Consider the following 16,854-nt stretch of genomic DNA (forward strand, 5'->3'; position numbering starts at 1 on the left):
TTCCTACGCTGCATTGAATGTTTATGTCATCCTAAAACCTAATATTCTGTGGGTCCTGCAATTTGAGAGAAAATGACAAAAACCCTGGCACTGGAGTGGACACATTTTTGCACGTCTGGCAGTGAATGGGTTAATCTTTTTTTATGTTTACTCAGCACTTTTTTATGAGATTATGAAAGTCACACGGCCATCGAATCAGAACAGAATATGAAGAGCCCATTCTAATTGGAGCAGAAAAAAATGATCACTTCTAAGATCAAACCCCAGTTTGGGAATTTTTCCGTTTAACTCCTTGTTATATTGAAACATTCACAAGGTTCCAGACACTCACGTTGAAATTAATCTTGAAATTTCACTAAAAAGTTGAATATCCATCTCTTTTTGAGACTAGTGTGTTTTTCTTCCTCTCTGCCTTGGTGTCTTTGTCGCTCATTTTGTAATGTTGTTTCTGCAAACAACTTCTCTCAGCGTTGAGCTTCGAGAATTAGAGTCCAAGTTGAAATTGGCCTACGTGAGCAAGGAGCAAGTGGCGCAGATGGCAGAGCATGAAGCTATCAAGTGTGAGACAATGGTGATCTCCTTCTAAGCGTTTTTACCTTTGAATGAATGGTATTCTCACCCCAAAAAAGACAAAAACAAAAAGCGAAAATGGGTTGTGGTGATCCCCTGTACTCTCCCTATCTCCTCTTTGGCGTCAGCGTGAAGAGGCGGAGCTATACAACAAGATGAAGAGCAATTTTGACCAGGCCACCATCGAAGAGGAGAAGATGGAGCAAAAGAAACAAGAGGAGCAACTCCAATACCAGCAAGATCTCAACATGCAGCTCGTCGAGCGAGAACAAAAGAGACAAGTGGCCTACGACGACTTTCTCAAGGAGAAGCTCATGGTGGATGACATCGTGCGCAAGATTTACGAAGAGGATCAAATGTGAGTCTTCATGGTCACGTTTACACTTCCATCAGAAATGGATTTCCTCTTAGCTGTTTTTCAAAGTCATCTCAATCAAAAAGAAAATGATGATCAAGGTTATTCCTTGGTGGTACTTATCGTCCCGTTTGATCGAACGGAATTCATGTTTATTACATTGTAGTGTCAAACAGCTCCAACAAGTTATTCCTCTATTGAAGGGAGCGACAGAAGAAACTGGAGAGGGTGCGCGCCACCAAGAAGCACATCAAGGACTTTCAGACGCAGCAGGCCGAGTGGCGGCGTTTGGAGAACGAGAGGATGGAGGAGGAGAACAGACGCATCAGGGAGTTCGCCAGTATGCAGCAGAAATCGCAGCAGGACAGGAAGGCCAAGATCAAAGCACGAGAAGACGCAATACAGAACCTCAGAGACACGGTTGATAGGACTTCCAAGATCCTTTTTTTGGGGGGCGGTGGGTGACGTGTCAAGGTGACACTTGGTAAACTGTTCCTGCTTTTTAATCCAGCTCGCGCAGAAAATGGCCAAGGAGAGGCAACGGCGTGACGAGATGGAGAGAATTCGCCAGGAGCTTTGTCTCGAGGAACAAGAAGAAGCATATAGGAAGAAAGATATTGTAAGAATATGTTCTTTGGTCTTGTCCAACAGACACGGTTTTATTCGCCGCAGTTTTGAATATTTTATTAGATTGGATTAGATTAGGTTAGATTACATTACAGCAGGGGTGTCAAAGTCATTTTTTGCCGCGGGCCACATTGTAGTTATGGTTTCCTCTCGAGGGCCGTTATGAATTTGGGGAACCCATTAGAATGTTTAAATCCACACAGCAAATTAATGAATAACTCGTTTTCAAATCTGAAGTCAAGAATAATGACTTTTATTGTGGTTGACATCCAAAAATATGAAATTTTGGCTCAGATTTTAGCAATCGTGGAATTTAACAAGTTTGATTTGCTTTCGCGGGCCAAAAATAATGATGTGGCGGGCCGGATTTGGCCCGCGGACCTTGACTTGACACCTGTGCATTACAGTATATTAGATTAGATTAGATTAGATTAGCCTTTATTAGTCTCATGGTAGAGAAATTTAAATTTCAAAGTGGAAAGGAAACAAGAAGTAGAAAAACAAAATACAGGAGCTGCTGTAAAGGCAGCCACTCTTGCGGCGCCATGTTGAAGTCAAAACGACAAAATAACAAATTTGACACAATACAAAAGTCACAGAGAGTCATTCAATTTTAAGCACTTTCTGCACCCTCTTTATTGCATGAAGCAGTTTTTGATGAAAGATGAGAAGACCAAAGCGTCTTTTTCACCAGTGGATCGGGACGTCAGGGTGAAATATGCGCGTCTGCAACAAGCTAAATGTTGAAAGAAAACACGAAGCTGTCGTATCGATTAACGAAAAGAGATTGTCTCACATGTCCTGTCGAACGTAAATCCGCTTCAATTCCAAACCGCGACAGTCCCACATATGCATCGCCGCTCTGCGCTGACGCTCTTTTTTTCATCATTGCGGGCTCCTCAAGCCATGCGTCCATCCAGCTGCAGACTGTCCAACCGCACCGACAATGATATGCAATGATATGTTCCATAACCGCGAGAGGGCACAGAGTTTTAGCATAAGACCTAATGTCAAAATGTGTCCGCGCCGTCCAGGAAGACATGGAGAGGAACATCAGACAGAGGCTGACATTGCAGCGGACCTGTCAGGAGCAGATGGCCATGAAGGAGATGCGTCGGCAGGCGGAGAGAGACGAAGAGGAGGCCTTCCGGAAAATGACCATGGACAAATTTGCTGAGGACGACCGCATCGAGCAGATGAACGCCCAAAGGCGGCGCATAAAGATGATGGAGCACAAACGTGAGGTGGAGAAGCTGATCGACGACAGACGACGGCAGCACCAAGCTGACATGGTACCCCACAGTCCTTCTTGTCACTAATGAGCATCACCGCCATCAAAGACCTTTTGGCCATTGATTCAATATTCTTGGAATGAATCTTAACCCTTTCAGGGTTACGCCAAAATTGTCCAACTCGTATGCAGACTAGCGGCACTGCCAAATGGCCTAGATAGCGGATTTTGGTCATCATTTAGATATTGTAAATACATACTTCCAAACCATCCATGGGCTCCCTTTCATAAACGGTACTAAAATGGAGTTCAACCTGCCACAGATACACTTCAATTGAGTGTGTGCATGTGATTTTTAACTTAAGACAATATTTGCCCAAAAATTGCCATCAAACTTGAACTGATTCATTACAACTCGGGCTCATGTGGTACAAAACTATTTCTGGTGATATCTTCTATTTTTATTTTAACTCATTCACTGCCAGACGTGTAAAATGTGTTCACTCCAGTGCCTGGGTTTTTGTCGTTTTCACTCAAATTCCAGGACCCACAGAATAATTGAGTTTTAGGATGACATAAACATTCAATGCAGCGTTAGAAACCTTCGATTCTCCTCTTTCATCAGAAAAAAAGCGTTAATTCCTAAATTATATGGGTCTGGACTAATATGATCTTGAAATGAGGGTGGTTGCCCAAAATACAATGCAATACATACAGTACATATTGGTTTATATAGCGCTTTAACAACAGCTGAAGCTGGAACGAAGTGGAAAAAACATGGAAAAAGTGAAATGCTACCCCCTTGTGGAAAAGAAAACACATAGCCAGGGGCCATGGCCAGCGCTTTATCGGCACCCAAGCATGAAAAAAAAACCCTTCACAAATTCGGGAATGGCGCTCCACGTTATATTTTCAATTCCCGAATACATTCGGTAATGGCAGTGAATTAGTGAAGCTGGTTGCTATATTTTTTTAAATATGTTTATCTTTATTATAATTATATCTAATTTATTATAATCTGGTTTTGGAGGTGTTTGATACACATTTGGCTGCCGTGTGCATGTCTGATGTTGCTCACAATAGTTCAAGTAATGCTCAAGGAGTTGTGTGTAATTTTGCTCAGTTGCAATGGAAAAATTCAGGGGAACATCATTAACTTCAGCGTCAATGTCAATGAAAAAATATTTTTTTTCTCTGACTTTGTCCCTTTGCTTTTTTTCTCCCTTGTAGGATATGAAGGCAAGAGAAGAGGCAATGGAGGAAGAGCGACAAGCGGTGTGCAGACAGATTATCGAAGAGGAGAGACTCCAGCTTCTCCAACGACATGCAACAAAACTTCTCGGACACTTGCCAAAGGTAACTCACTCGCATGATTTACACTGCACTGACTCCCAACTACTGTGTCACTACATAAATTATACCATTTTAATTACCATAATGTCTGCTTTACAAGGCCCGCCTAAAAAGATTCAATTTCCTCAAAAGCTGACAGTGCGCCGTATAATCCGATGTGCCTTAAAGGACAACTGACACCGCCCGACAAGTTACGTCCATAATTTGTAAAATCACTTCAAATGACTTCTACTGACCGCAATTTACAAAGATTCCACCGCAAGTAGCTATATTTTACTTTTTAAAAGTCACGCTGAATATTCATGAAGTCTTGTTTTCGAGTTAATGTCGATGCCTGAAGTGACGTCACATTCGGTACGCCCCTGACCGAGAAAGTGACACAGAGTGCATTTTGGGTACTTTTTTTCTTCTGAAAACACCATATTGATCGCGAAATTAGAAGGAAAACTAAATCAATCACGTGATAGTGAATCGTTGTGTGGCATCCAATTGCGGTAACACGCATAAAGAAGGTGTAAATTGACACAAATTCCCAGCGGACAAACAAGCCATTTCCAAGGGACCAGAGCAGTCGAGCACCAGCGGAGGCGAGCGAGGAAGCTAACCAGAGTTAGCGATTCGGCGCTAGGATAGCAGAAGTTTAATGCATGTTTACTCATTTAGTCACACTGCATGCTAACTGTGTGCTCACCTGGTGAAAGAGAGCAATCGCCATATTAGTGGAGCAAACCGATCGGACAAACATCCACTTTCCACCGTGTCATTTGTTACTCTGTAGCGCTGTCGAGCTCTCTCTCGTCTCAACATCTCTGATGTTCGTGTGCTCCTCAAATTGTGCTGCTGTCTCGAATCCTTCTCCTTTTGTGTGTGTGCGTAAAACCCACCCCTCTGTCTTCTACCACGGATTTTAACCAATCACGGGCGGTTTTCACCAAAGGTCGGCTCTTATAAGTGGCTCCATATACTGGACGAAACGCCGCTTGTGCGCCATCTTGTGCATTTTCTCAGCTGCTACATCGGAGTCCAGATCTCCTTCACCGGTTTCATCGCTTGCAGACGGCTGGAATTGATACGGAAGGACTTCTTTAATCGATCGCAAACATCTATGCTTTCCTCTTGAGAACTATTTGAATCATATTCATAACTGGATGAGTAACAAGAAAGCATCTTCTCCAAATCTGAACACTCTGTAGCCATTGTTTTGATTCTGGAGCAGGGCAGTTTAAAACGTTTTTCTGATGTCAGTTAGGAAACAAAAAAATGGTGTCGGTTGTCCTTTAAACAGTGTATGGATCAATATTCTGATTTCTTTGATGCAATATTTTAAATGATCTGCAAAGTACTTTGTTGCAGCTGCAGCGGTTGTGCGAGCTCAATGTCAATAAAGCTGTATTGTATTCTCATTAGCGTAACTATATGGAGTGGATACATAACGCAACCGCAGCCACAATTGTAGCACCTATACTATCCACCTTATAATTTGAAGATTTGTACTTGAAAACAGTTCTAAAATAAGCAATACATTGTAGTAAAGAAAATACGGTACTGAATTTATTTCAAATTGCCATTCTATAGCCACTTGTGATGATGGAATGTTGATATAGAGAGTTTAAAAAATATTTGGGCATTGCTTTATGTCTGAATTAGTTAGCTTTTCCATTTTAAAAGATACAGTCCTAATCGTTAGTTTGAACAAAGTTATATTGAAGTTGCCCTTGGCATTTGCCATTACTGCCCCATGCACAAGATAGCTCTGTTTCCTATTATTTTGTACACATATCTCATGTTGGGAAGCAAGTTCTGTACACGATGTCATTTGTTCTCATTGTAGGGTTTACTCCGTGAAGATGACCTGAAGCACTTTGATGAAGACTTCAGGAAAAATTTCCAGACACGTCCAACAGAGAACTCTGAAAACCACGGTGGAGATGATTGATTCATTTTCTAGTCTTTTTGGAATCCGTCCCATTTTTAAGGAGGAAGTCAACCCCAAAAGCATTATTTTCAATCATGAGTTCCATGCAGCCCAACTGGTCTAAGCACGGCATAGTGTTTGTGGAATATGCGTTAAGCATAATCCACCTGCTTTTCTCTCAGGGGACATCCCATGTCAACTGAAAATGATATGACAGCCACGATTGCTGGTTAGCGGAGCCCTGGGAAATTTTAGTGTTAATTTCCCCCCTTGAAATGATTAAAAATGGATGGGTTTTGCTGTTTAACTCAGATATCACAAATGCAAAATTAATCAGAATGCCATGTTAAGAGTCGTGATAGGACATTGTAATGAAATTGTTTGGGTTGACTTCCCTTTTCCTTGAAGGACCACTGCAAACAATCCTTTGACTGAATGTGATCATTATTTCAGGGCCTGTCTCCAGTAAACGGTCACACACTCTCGCGCAAATTACAATTCACATTTAACCCAGGAGGTGCTGTTGACAAGGTCAAAATATAACAGACATTGACTGGCATGGTGTTGAATTCGTAGTAAGGTTTATGGCGGTTTATTTTTTTAAATATCATTTTTGTGTTGGATGTTCAGCAGATTGAGTGAGAGTAGAATAATGTTGTGCTTTGTTCGTATATATTTCCATGATGAGTATTTTTCTAGCTGCCAAGCAACAGTTGTACTGTCAGTAAAATGATAAAATTTGTGTCCTATTTTGGCTTGATCATATACGAAGGTTGTGAAGGTTGGCACGCTTCAATGCTGGTGAGCCCTCTGGCAGCTTTCTCGTCCTTTCTGCTCACAGAGGTGATAATTTACTGCCTCAAAAAGATGCATACCCATGAAAATTTCAATTGTGGCTTTGATTAAAAAGCTATTCATTTCAAATTACAGCAACATATTGTTCAGTTTATGGAAGACAATTCACCAGAGTTTCAGCTATTTCTGTCAATTTTTAGTCAATTTATGGCTTTCCCAAGATGCGTTCCAAATGTTAACCATTTCGTTGCAAGCAAACCTGTACTCGTCTGACAAAGTCTTTCGGGAGAAAACATTGCTGCAGGGGGACTCAGTAGCACGCATATTTTTGGGTCACCCTCCCGAAAGAGGAGTGTGTAAAAGTGTAGTACAGGTAGGTTTGCTTGCAACTAAATGGTAGACATTTGGAACACATCTTGGGAAAGCCATGAATTGACTAATAACTGAAAGAAGTAGCTGAAACTCTGGTGAATGGTCTTCCATAAACTGAATCATGTGTGGTTGTAATTTGAAATAGTTTTTTAATCAAAGACACAATTGAAATTTTCATGGGTACACATCTTTTTGGCTCATCCTGTATTTAGAAATGACATGGCTCATAGCAGAATGCAACTGATGTTCACTATTTGGTCAAAATATACAGATTCAAGTTAGTTGTATACAGCTACAGAAAAACAGACAAGCATAACTTGCTATGAAGTTCTTTTTTAATTAGGTATCCTTCAATGTGTTGAGAAAGGACATCAAATACATTGACACAATCCAGCCAGGCTGTTCTCCGCCAGTTTCTTATTCACAGTATTTATGTTTTGCCCCAGTCGAGGGCCTTCATGAACTCGTCCTCCGTGAAAGACAGCAGCTTAGCAGCTTCAAGATGCATCTGCACAGAAAGACATTTGAACATGACCACAAACGGATTGTTTGCCAGTAAATGACGAGAAGGGCACCTTTTGTCTTTTGAGAACGTCGATCAGCTTGAGCTGCTTCTTTAACCCGACGATGAGCTCCCCTTTCTGCTTTCTTAGCAGTTTGTTTTCTGACAGTAGATTTTCCCGAGTCTGCTGTTCCTCATTAGACTTGTCCTTGTTTGATGGAAAACACACAAATGACTACTAGCAAGAGCACAAAAAAGGCTCAAGTATTTTCATTCACTTGCCTTGCTCATCTGTTTGGTTTTGCCGAGTTCTGTCTTTAAGCGTTCCACGTCATCCAGAGCTCTGGTCAGACGAAGCTCCACGGTGTTGTGCGCGACTGCTCCTTGCTTGCTGGATTTGTTCAGTCTCTCCATTTCCTGCAGGAGCAGTCGCGCATTATCATACCCAAGGCGGTCTATCAAGGGTAGGCCAACTTGTGAGGCATGTGCCTCAACTAGAGATTTTTTTTAATTTGTTGTTGACTAATAAAAACGGAATAAGAACTTTTTTTTGTGCGGGTGAGCAGCGGCAGGCATTTGCGCCAGCGTTCACTCTACCCGGAAGTAACACAGCAGCAAAGTTATGAAAGGTAGAGGAAAGGAAGGAAAGAAGTAGAAAAACAATTCAGGAGCTGCTGGAAAGGCTCGCGACGCCATCTTGAAGTTAAAAAGAAAACTAAACAAAAAAAACTAAAAAACAATGGAAGTAATAGTTTTTTAAAACTTCATCAATAGGATAGGAGGAAAAAAAACTTTTGCACTGTTATTTGACAATTTTCACAAGTAGAATATACTACATGATATTCCACTTTTCATTGGATTGAAAACATGTTTTTACATTTGGTGATTAAAAAACTAAAGTTACCATTCAGTTTTTGAAAATGTTGGATAATTTCATTCAATAAAATAAAGATAAAATAATCATAATACAACAATACCGATATTTAATTGAAAACACCCCATAGACCAGATCATTAATTTTCAAATCAAAGCAAGATGAAATGTGAAATACATATATTTATACATTTTGAACGTTACAAGCTATAACACTGATGCTAGCCATTTTTTTACTCACTAATGTCACAAAGCTCAATGTAAATATGTTTTGAATCTTCCCACTTCAATACATTTTACTACTTAGCACAATATTTTACACCATGCACCACCATCCTAATACACAGAAAAGTTAAATACAACAGAATTGTGATTGGGTAATCTTTCTTTCGCAGTTTATCATATGCTGGATTTGTTTTCGCATGTTTCACAAACACAAGAAAGTGGCCCTCTTCCATTTTGTCGTATGCGGAAAAGGTCAGATCTCCCTCGCTTACCTTTTGCAAAGCAGACACCTGCAGCTGAAGGCTGTCGCATTTAACTGTGGCTTCGCTTTCGGAAGCTCTGAGCTTGTCCATCTTTGTCTGCTGGATGTTGATGGTCCTCTGGAGTTTGATCCGATCCTCCTCCAGCTGCTTGACTTTGGTGTTCAGCTTGATATTTTCATCATCCTGACACAGCCGGAATGAAAATGAGGATCTCTGTCTCACCCTACTTGTGAAAGCTGGTCAATACATTTCCTTGTAACACCAGCGTCCCAGGTACGCTGCGTACCTTCTTTTTTCTTTGGCTCAGGAGCTGATCAATTTCCTCTTGCATCATCTTGATGTTCGCCATCAGGGCATGGATTTGTGCGCATGAAACGCCTGAAAACAAACAAATTAGTCAAATATTGACAGATTCACTTTCGAGTTTCGACCCTCAGGATCATTTCTTCAAGCCACTTTTTTGACAGGTCGGGAAAAATATGAAACGTAAATGTATCCTGCTACCGATGTAGACTGTGGTAAAATATTATTTCCTCAGTGTTATTCAAAGAGCACATATAATAAAATCCTCTTTTGGAGATTTTGTGTCAGATGGATGTCAAAAGCCACGAACCCGTCCCTTCATTGTCTCCGTCGCTGAATACGTTGTCATAAGGGACCGAACGGTTCATCCTATCCTCCACGTTTTGTATTGTCTTGGCTACGAAGGACTCGGCCGAATCTCCTGCCGCTCCTAAAGCATCCCCGCAAATACTAAAAGTCAAAACAAAACCAACATTACACAGCGAATGTGGCTGGCTAATGCATCATGACTGCTTTTCTGGTCATTTGCGTCCAATTTGAACTCACGCTGGGTTCGAATGGGTCTCTTCTGACTTTTGAGACTTTTTGTGCTCCACCTAAGAACAGATTGTGAAATGTGTTCTTGTTATGCAGTATATTTATTTTAGAAGAACTGTTAGAGATACATCCCCGAACTAAATAGTATTCAGTTTTAGTGCATATGAGCTGATCATGAGATCCAGTTTATGGTCCATATACTAGTACTGTCTTTGTCCTCTGTGTAGTTGCATGACTGTCATCATCTAGTACTTGTCTTCATTCTTCTACTCGTGCGCCAAATTCTCTACATTGCTCTTGACTTGGAGAGCAGTTTTAAGGCATTGTGAGAAAAACATCTACTTGTTGCGACTTGAGGTGTCACTAGTGATGCACAGTCAAGTACAAGTATAGTTGAAGGACAACCGACACCATTTTTTTGTTTCCTAACTGATATCAGAAAAACGTTTTATAGCGTGTAAAATACCCAAAACATGCAGGCTGATATTTTTAGTCAAGTGCAAAACACCAATAAAAATGAGTTGTTTCCCAAAACTACTTCAAAATGACCCCGGAAATTGTGAGTTTCAGAATCAGAAGGTCCCGCCCTCTTGTTCGTGACGTCACGCCAGGACGTCTTCGCCTTGCTCTAGAATAAAAACAATGGCTTCAGATTCGGTGAAGATGCTTTCTTGTTACTCATCCAGTTATATGATTCAAATAGTTCTGAAGAGGAAAGCATAAATGTTTGCAATCGATTAAAGAAGTACTTGCGTATCCATTCGAGCCATCAGGACTCCAATGTAGCGTCCCAGAAAATGGATGAAAAGGTTTCTTCAGCAGTAATCTGTACTTCTTTGAAGGTGTCTAACGTTTCGCTTCTTATCCAAGAAACTTTGTCTTGGGCCTAACTACCAGTAAGACTTTAGTTTGCTGACGAAGTTTCTAGGATAAGAAGCGAAACGTCCGACACCTTCAAAGAAGTACAGATGACGGCTGAAGAAACCTTTTCATCGATGGACCACTCCTGTACGACTGAGAGCTTACACAGACGTCCTAGAAAGTACAGAAGATGGCGCCCAAGTTCCATTGGAAATGGGCTGATTTGACTGCTGGGAATTTGTGTCAACTAGAATCAAATAGTAGTCTTGGTGTAACACACATCGATTCACCATCGCGTTATTTATGTGTTTTCCTTCTAATTTCGCCATCAACACGGATCAACACCAAGTTTTCAGACCACACAAAGTACCCAAAATGCTTTGTGTGTCGCTTTCTCGGTCAGGGGCGTTCCTTCCGTGACATGACGTCAGGAATCGTCACCAACTCAAAAACAAGGCTTCCTGAATATTCAGCGAGAGTCTTAAAACGTAAAATATAGCTATATGCAGTGGAATCTTTGTAAAACACGCTCGGTAGAAGTCATTCGAAGCGATTTTACAAATTATGGACACCGCTTGTCCAGAGGTGTCGGTTGTCCTTTCGTTGTGTACGAACGGGCCAAAAGTGGCACTACAGAGTGATTATATTTCTAACAAGACTGCTATTTCACTCATGCAGTCTAGTAGTCCACAAGCTGAATGGAAAAGAAGAGTCTAGTAGTCCTACTTCTTCTTTTCCTTTCGGCTTTTCCTTTCAAGGGGTCGCCACAGCGAATCAGTGTCCTCCATCTTCAGAGATTTGATTTGCACGTTTGTCCTACTAGTGAGCTGAATTGTCTTACGAATAAGGACAAAGTGTATATGACAGCATGGACCTAAGCCCTTCCATGGACCCAGTAAACTGATGACAACCACTGTCCCTGAAAGTGTTAAACTGGATATGAAGAATACTGAATAAATGGTCCAGCAGCTTTTTCAAGTGGTACCGTGCGAGGCTTCGGCACAGGTCTTTCTTCATCCTTGCCGTCACTGGAAGAGAATGGAAAATTTTATTAGCATAAGAGACATGAATAAAAAACGGTCAAAATGTCATTTTCTATTGCTGACTTCGGTAGAGCAAGTTGGTTGCAGGTCAATTGTAGGCCATGTCAAAATAAACAATCACTCTCCCTCACTTTGGTCAATTTAGTTTTAAATGAATATACAATGAGCACATTTTTGCACGCTTTGGAAGATCCATGCAAGGAACATATTGCTAAGTGGATGTGTAAATAAGACCCAGCCCCTTTTGGTCGATTGGGTAATGATCACCATGGTGCTTTTTCATCCTCCAAATCTTTCAGCGGGAGCGCACTTGAAGGCTTCGACAGAAAATCATCCCGGTCTTTCTAAAAATACGTAAAGAAAAAACATCACATTAAAAACAACAGCAGTCACATTAAGGTGCGGTTGTATGAAAACGCACCTTTAGCTGATCTGCTTGCATTACCAGATTTGCCGCTTTGGCCTCCAGCTTTGCATTTAGCAGCCTGAAGAAAATAAGTGCCAAATGTTTACAGTATTGAATACCTCAAATAACATTTTCTTTCTAAGAAACGAGTTTTACGTCTTTGTCAATTATTAAAATTGAGGGCTAATGTTGCTACGAATTAAAAGTGTCTTTTGGGTCAATGTTTGGGCACAAAATACACCGAAAAATGCCAGTCATATTAAAGATGCATCAATTAGCTTACAATGGATCAATTATTGAATTGATTATTTTTTATATTCAATTCATCATTCTTAAATTTACAATTGCCCAAAAACTGAGCATTTCAACTCGCAACATATCATATTCAGATTTCTATAATTCTTCATGAAAACTGACTGACTTTCGAGTTGAATAAAAATTAATATTTGCTAACAGATTTTATTTTTAACACAACTGTATTTGTAATGTACTTTCAAACAAATATCAAAAGGTTTGCCCATTTTCCGACATGTTACGGACCTGGAATGTAACTGAATATTTATATTTGTCATCTGCGAAATTATAGACAAATGAATCGATGGTTAATTGCAACCCGAATTCAAAACACAAAGTAGAAGGCTCCAACTTGTATTTCTCCTCCTTGGCCAAAAGGTCACTCGCGGGCATCTTTGGACTTCAAAATTCTCCAAGCTGAAAAAAATGCGAATAGCTCAATATGACTCAAATACAAAGGGAAGGGTTATTTTCTATTCATTTTGTACAAATAAACGTTCTAAATTGTGTCCAGATACGTGTTGGCTGAGCTTGAGTAGAGTACAGAAACCCATGTAAAGATGCTAAGATAGCATGTTTGCTTCTTTTTTTTTCGCATAACAAAAATATTGGTTAGCGCCACAAGTAAATAGTCTTTATTAAAAAATAGTCCATCGATAGATTAGTTGTTTTATTGAATGTCTTACCAGGAGGACGACGACGAAATTGTTTGAAAAACAACGCACGCGTATCCTGGTTGCCTAGCAACAGTCGTAAACGACGGTATCAGAAATGGAACAAATTAGATCAGTCTGTATTCAAGTGGCTTTCGAAACTACAAAAATAAACAATACTTCTTCTTTTCCTTTCGGCTTTCCCCTTCCAGGGGTCGCCACAGCGAATTAGTGTCCTCCATCTTCAGAGGTTTGATTCGCATGATAAACAGATACATGTTATTAAATAGAGAAAAGAAAATACGTTTTGTGCGTCATTTTACTGCTCTTATCGCGTCGCTGTAATGCGTCCTAAGTGAAACAAAAAAAAAGCTGAACCACAGCATAAATGGTGGTATACAGTAATAATAATAATACATTTCAAAACTCTCAAGGACACTTTACTGTATTATGTTCGACTGAATCCATCAATATATATTAATTGTAATTGTATTTTCGGTCCCATTGGATTAATCTAGCACTAAAGTCACATTTCACCCATCAGCATTTAACCGAGTCACGTATTTATGCGATTCAATCGTAACCCAACATGCAGGGTCACACCCATAATCCAGCCCAGCCGGTCTACAGTAACCACTGACTGAGTCACTCCAATGTTAGGAATGCAATTAATCCCATTTTGATTACTTTGAACCCTCAATTTTTAAAGGTGTTGTAGGGACACATTTTGCTCTTAAAAGGAATACAGTCCTGCATTTAGACACCCAATTGCAATCAAGTTGGGAATTTGTGTTAAACATAAATAAAAACAGAATACAATGATACTGATATTTAATTGAACACACCCCAAAGACAAGATAATTAATTTCGGAACAAATTAATATAAGACTTTTTTGATTATAACGCCTTCCAGCAAAGAGAGCAGGATTCACTTATATGTGAGCAACTGTGTGAGAAACTAGTCGAACAGTTTGAGGGCAATGTTCCTCAATGTACAACTGCAAGAAGTTTTGGGAGTTCATCATCTACGTTGATCTCTTTTAACATCAAAACATTTAGAGAATCTGGAGAATCCACTGCATCTAATAGGGAAGGCTTCACACTTCAGAAAACTAATATCAGTCAATACAATTTGATGCCAAATCCATGAATTCAATTTCAAACTGTGATGCGAAACAAAAGGTATTTATCGACAACATTCCAAACCACCACTGGCTTCTTTGGGTCCGAGCACATCCAAGACGGACTGGTGTGGTCTGAGGGGTCCACACTGGATATTGTAGGAAATTGTGGATGTCGAGTCCTTGATGGAAAAGAGGAAAATAACTATCAGGAGTGGTATGTACTCATGGTACATAAAGCTTTTGGAGAATCCTCACAAAAAAAATATTTTTCATGGATGTCCCCGCTCAAACCACACACACAAAAACCTGGATTCACACAATGTAAATAGCACAAGCACCTTATGTCGAGTCATTACAGTTACATACGTACTGTATACCAAATATGCTTTTTATGTTGTATTTTTATATTTTGCACTATGTACAGTTCTTTTTATGAAACTTTTTTGTGCAGTTGTACATTTCAGTCTCCTAACATTTTCTTTTGTGCTCAGAATACTTTGTTTTATCTTTTGAACCCCCCACCCCTTTCAATTTCGTTGCAAATTAGATTGCAAATTTCCCCATTGGGGGACTATTAAAGGGTGCAGAAAGTGCTTAAAGTCGAAAACGTTCTGTGTCTTATGTGTTGTGTCACATTATTTGTTCTTGTTTTTTGTGTGTTTTTGATTCAAGATGGTGCCGCAAAAGCGGCTGCCTTTACCGCAACTCCTGTATTTTGTTTTTGCTGCTGTGAACTGTAAATTTCTCCACTGTGAGACAATTAAAGGACAACCGACGTCTCCGCACATGTTGCGTCCATAATGTGTAAAATGGCCTCAAATGACTTCTACTGAGCGTATTTTACAAAGATTCCACCGCATATAGCTATATTTTACGTTTTAAGACTTGCGCTGAATATTCAGGAAGTTTTGTTTTTGAGTTGGTGACGAGTCCGTACGTGACGTGACGAAAACATTTTTCTGATGTCAGTTAAGAAACAAAAAAGTGACGTCGGTTGTCCTTTAAAGGCTCATCAAATCTAATTTAACTTAATCTTAAGGCTTTCTGATTCTGATTCAGCATGTGTTAGAATCATGTGGTTTTCTTTGTAAAGATTTAAATAACAAATATGTAAATAAATGACAAAAACATATGTCTTGCATTTTTACTACATTACATTGGAATTCAAAATGAAACGTGTACATGAACGTAATTAGGAAAAAAAACGTTTGTTTGTTATTGCTTCAACTGACTAATTTATATACAGTACAGTATACCATACATGTTAAGTCTCACGATTTGGTCGGGAGACTCCTCCCGACTCCGACTATATCCGAAGGGAAAAGCCGAAAGGAAAAGAAGAAGACTCATGATTTTGGCCACAATACTCACAATACTCACAATACTCACTTTATAAAGCAACTATAATAATAATAATAATAATAATACATTTTATTTCAAGCGCCTTTCAAAACACCCAAGGACACTTTACAATAAAAACAATAGAACACAGCACATAACAATAAAACCATAAGTAAAATGATAAATAATAAAATAGCAGAGAGAATTAGACATTGAAAGCAATTTTAAACAAATGAGTTTTGAGATGAGCCTTGAAAATAGGGAGGGAGTCAATATTACGGATGTTGGGTGGGAGTGAATTCCAGAGTTTGGGAGCAGAGCGGCTGAAAGCTCTGCATCCCATCGTGGTGAGACGGGCAGAGGGCACATAGAGGTGAAGGGAGGATGAGGATCTGAGGGACCGAGAGGGAACAGAGATTTGAAGCAGGTCAGAAAGATAGGGAGGAGCAAGGTTATGGATGGCTTTGAAAGTAAACAGAAGTATTTTGAATTCGATACGATGTTTAACCGGTAGCCAGTGGAGTTGCTGGAGTACAGGGGTGATGTGGTGAAAGGAGGGGGTTCTAGTGATGATCCGGGCTGAAGAATTTTGGACGAGTTGGAGTTTATGGAGAAATTTCTGATTGACACCGAAGAGAAGTGCGTTGCAATAATCGATGCGGGAGGTGACAAGACTGTGGATGAGGATAGCAGAGGGGTGAGCGAGGGACGGAGACGGTTAATATTACGGAGGTGGAAATAAGCAGACCGAGTAATGTTATTAATATGGGAGTGAAATGATAGTGAGCTATCGAGGATGACACCCAGACTCTTGACCTGAGGGGAGGGGGACACGGTAGAACTGTCAATGGTGAGGGAGAAACTGTTAGTTTTGTGGAGGGTGGATTTGGTACCGACAAGAAGAAGTTCAGTTTTTTCACTGTTGAGCTTGAGAAAGTTATGGGAAAGCCAGGATTTAATTTCTGAGAGGCAACATGAGAGGGATGAAGGTGGAAGAGAGGCGTCGGGTTTGCTGGAGAGGTAGAGTTGGGTGTCATCCGCGAAGCAGTGAAAGTGAATGCCAAACTTACGGAAAATATTGCCAAGAGGAAGTAGGTAGATAATAAAGAGAAGTGGCCCCAGGACAGACCCTTGAGGCACACCAGAGGACACCGGAAAGGACCGTGAGGTGAACGAGTTGATTTGGATGAATTGTGCGCGATCAGAGAGAT

At 40.2% G+C, this 16,854-nt stretch overlaps 2 protein-coding genes across 6 annotated transcripts in view; one reads left to right on the plus strand and one right to left on the minus strand.

Annotated features, from left to right (window-relative positions):
- Positions 1–6,793, plus strand: part of mns1 (meiosis-specific nuclear structural 1) — a 14,155-nt gene extending 7,362 nt beyond the window's left edge. For all 5 annotated transcript variants that reach the window (XM_088992553.1, XM_088992550.1, XM_088992552.1 and 2 more), the window contains 7 exons: positions 469–571; positions 699–928; positions 1,129–1,345; positions 1,437–1,544; positions 2,587–2,844; positions 4,014–4,139; positions 5,968–6,793. In XM_088992553.1, coding sequence (XP_088848679.1) covers positions 469–571; positions 699–928; positions 1,129–1,345; positions 1,437–1,544; positions 2,587–2,844; positions 4,014–4,139; positions 5,968–6,072 — 1,147 coding nt within the window. In that variant the 3' untranslated portion in view covers positions 6,073–6,793. The remainder of the gene's footprint in view (positions 1–468; positions 572–698; positions 929–1,128; positions 1,346–1,436; positions 1,545–2,586; positions 2,845–4,013; positions 4,140–5,967) is intronic.
- A 152-nt stretch (positions 6,794–6,945) lies between these two features.
- On the minus strand, positions 6,946–15,342 carry tex9 (testis expressed 9). The gene is made up of 12 exons (XM_088992556.1): positions 13,212–15,342; positions 12,878–12,942; positions 12,247–12,310; positions 12,093–12,169; positions 11,768–11,810; positions 9,931–9,980; positions 9,695–9,834; positions 9,368–9,459; positions 9,091–9,264; positions 8,003–8,137; positions 7,794–7,928; positions 6,946–7,726 (listed from the first exon to the last, which is right to left on the minus strand). The coding sequence occupies exons 2-12, from the start codon at positions 12,916–12,918 to the stop codon at positions 7,649–7,651; spliced, it is 1,029 nt and encodes a 342-aa protein (XP_088848682.1). The 5' UTR covers positions 12,919–12,942; positions 13,212–15,342; the 3' UTR covers positions 6,946–7,648.
- Between the last annotated feature and the right edge of the window lie 1,512 nt (positions 15,343–16,854).

Source organism: Hippocampus bargibanti, linkage group LG03 (genome assembly GCF_051943395.1).
Source record: "Hippocampus bargibanti isolate YZ-2025 linkage group LG03, ASM5194339v1, whole genome shotgun sequence".
Classification (NCBI taxonomy): domain Eukaryota; kingdom Metazoa; phylum Chordata; class Actinopteri; order Syngnathiformes; family Syngnathidae; genus Hippocampus; species Hippocampus bargibanti.

What these genes read in the sequence shown, in the direction of transcription:
- tex9 (XM_088992556.1), bottom strand. Translation starts at nt 12,918, where the DNA reads ATGCCCGCGAGTGACCTTTTGGCCAAGGAGGAGAAATACAA. An exon ending in GCCAAGGAGGAGAAATACAA is followed by an intron (nt 12,311 to 12,877) that starts GTTGGAGCCTTC and finishes TATTTTCTTCAG; the next exon opens with GCTGCTAAATGCAAAGCTGG. An exon ending in ACGTTCTCAAAAGACAAAAG is followed by an intron (nt 7,727 to 7,793) that starts GTGCCCTTCTCG and finishes CTTTCTGTGCAG; the next exon opens with ATGCATCTTGAAGCTGCTAA.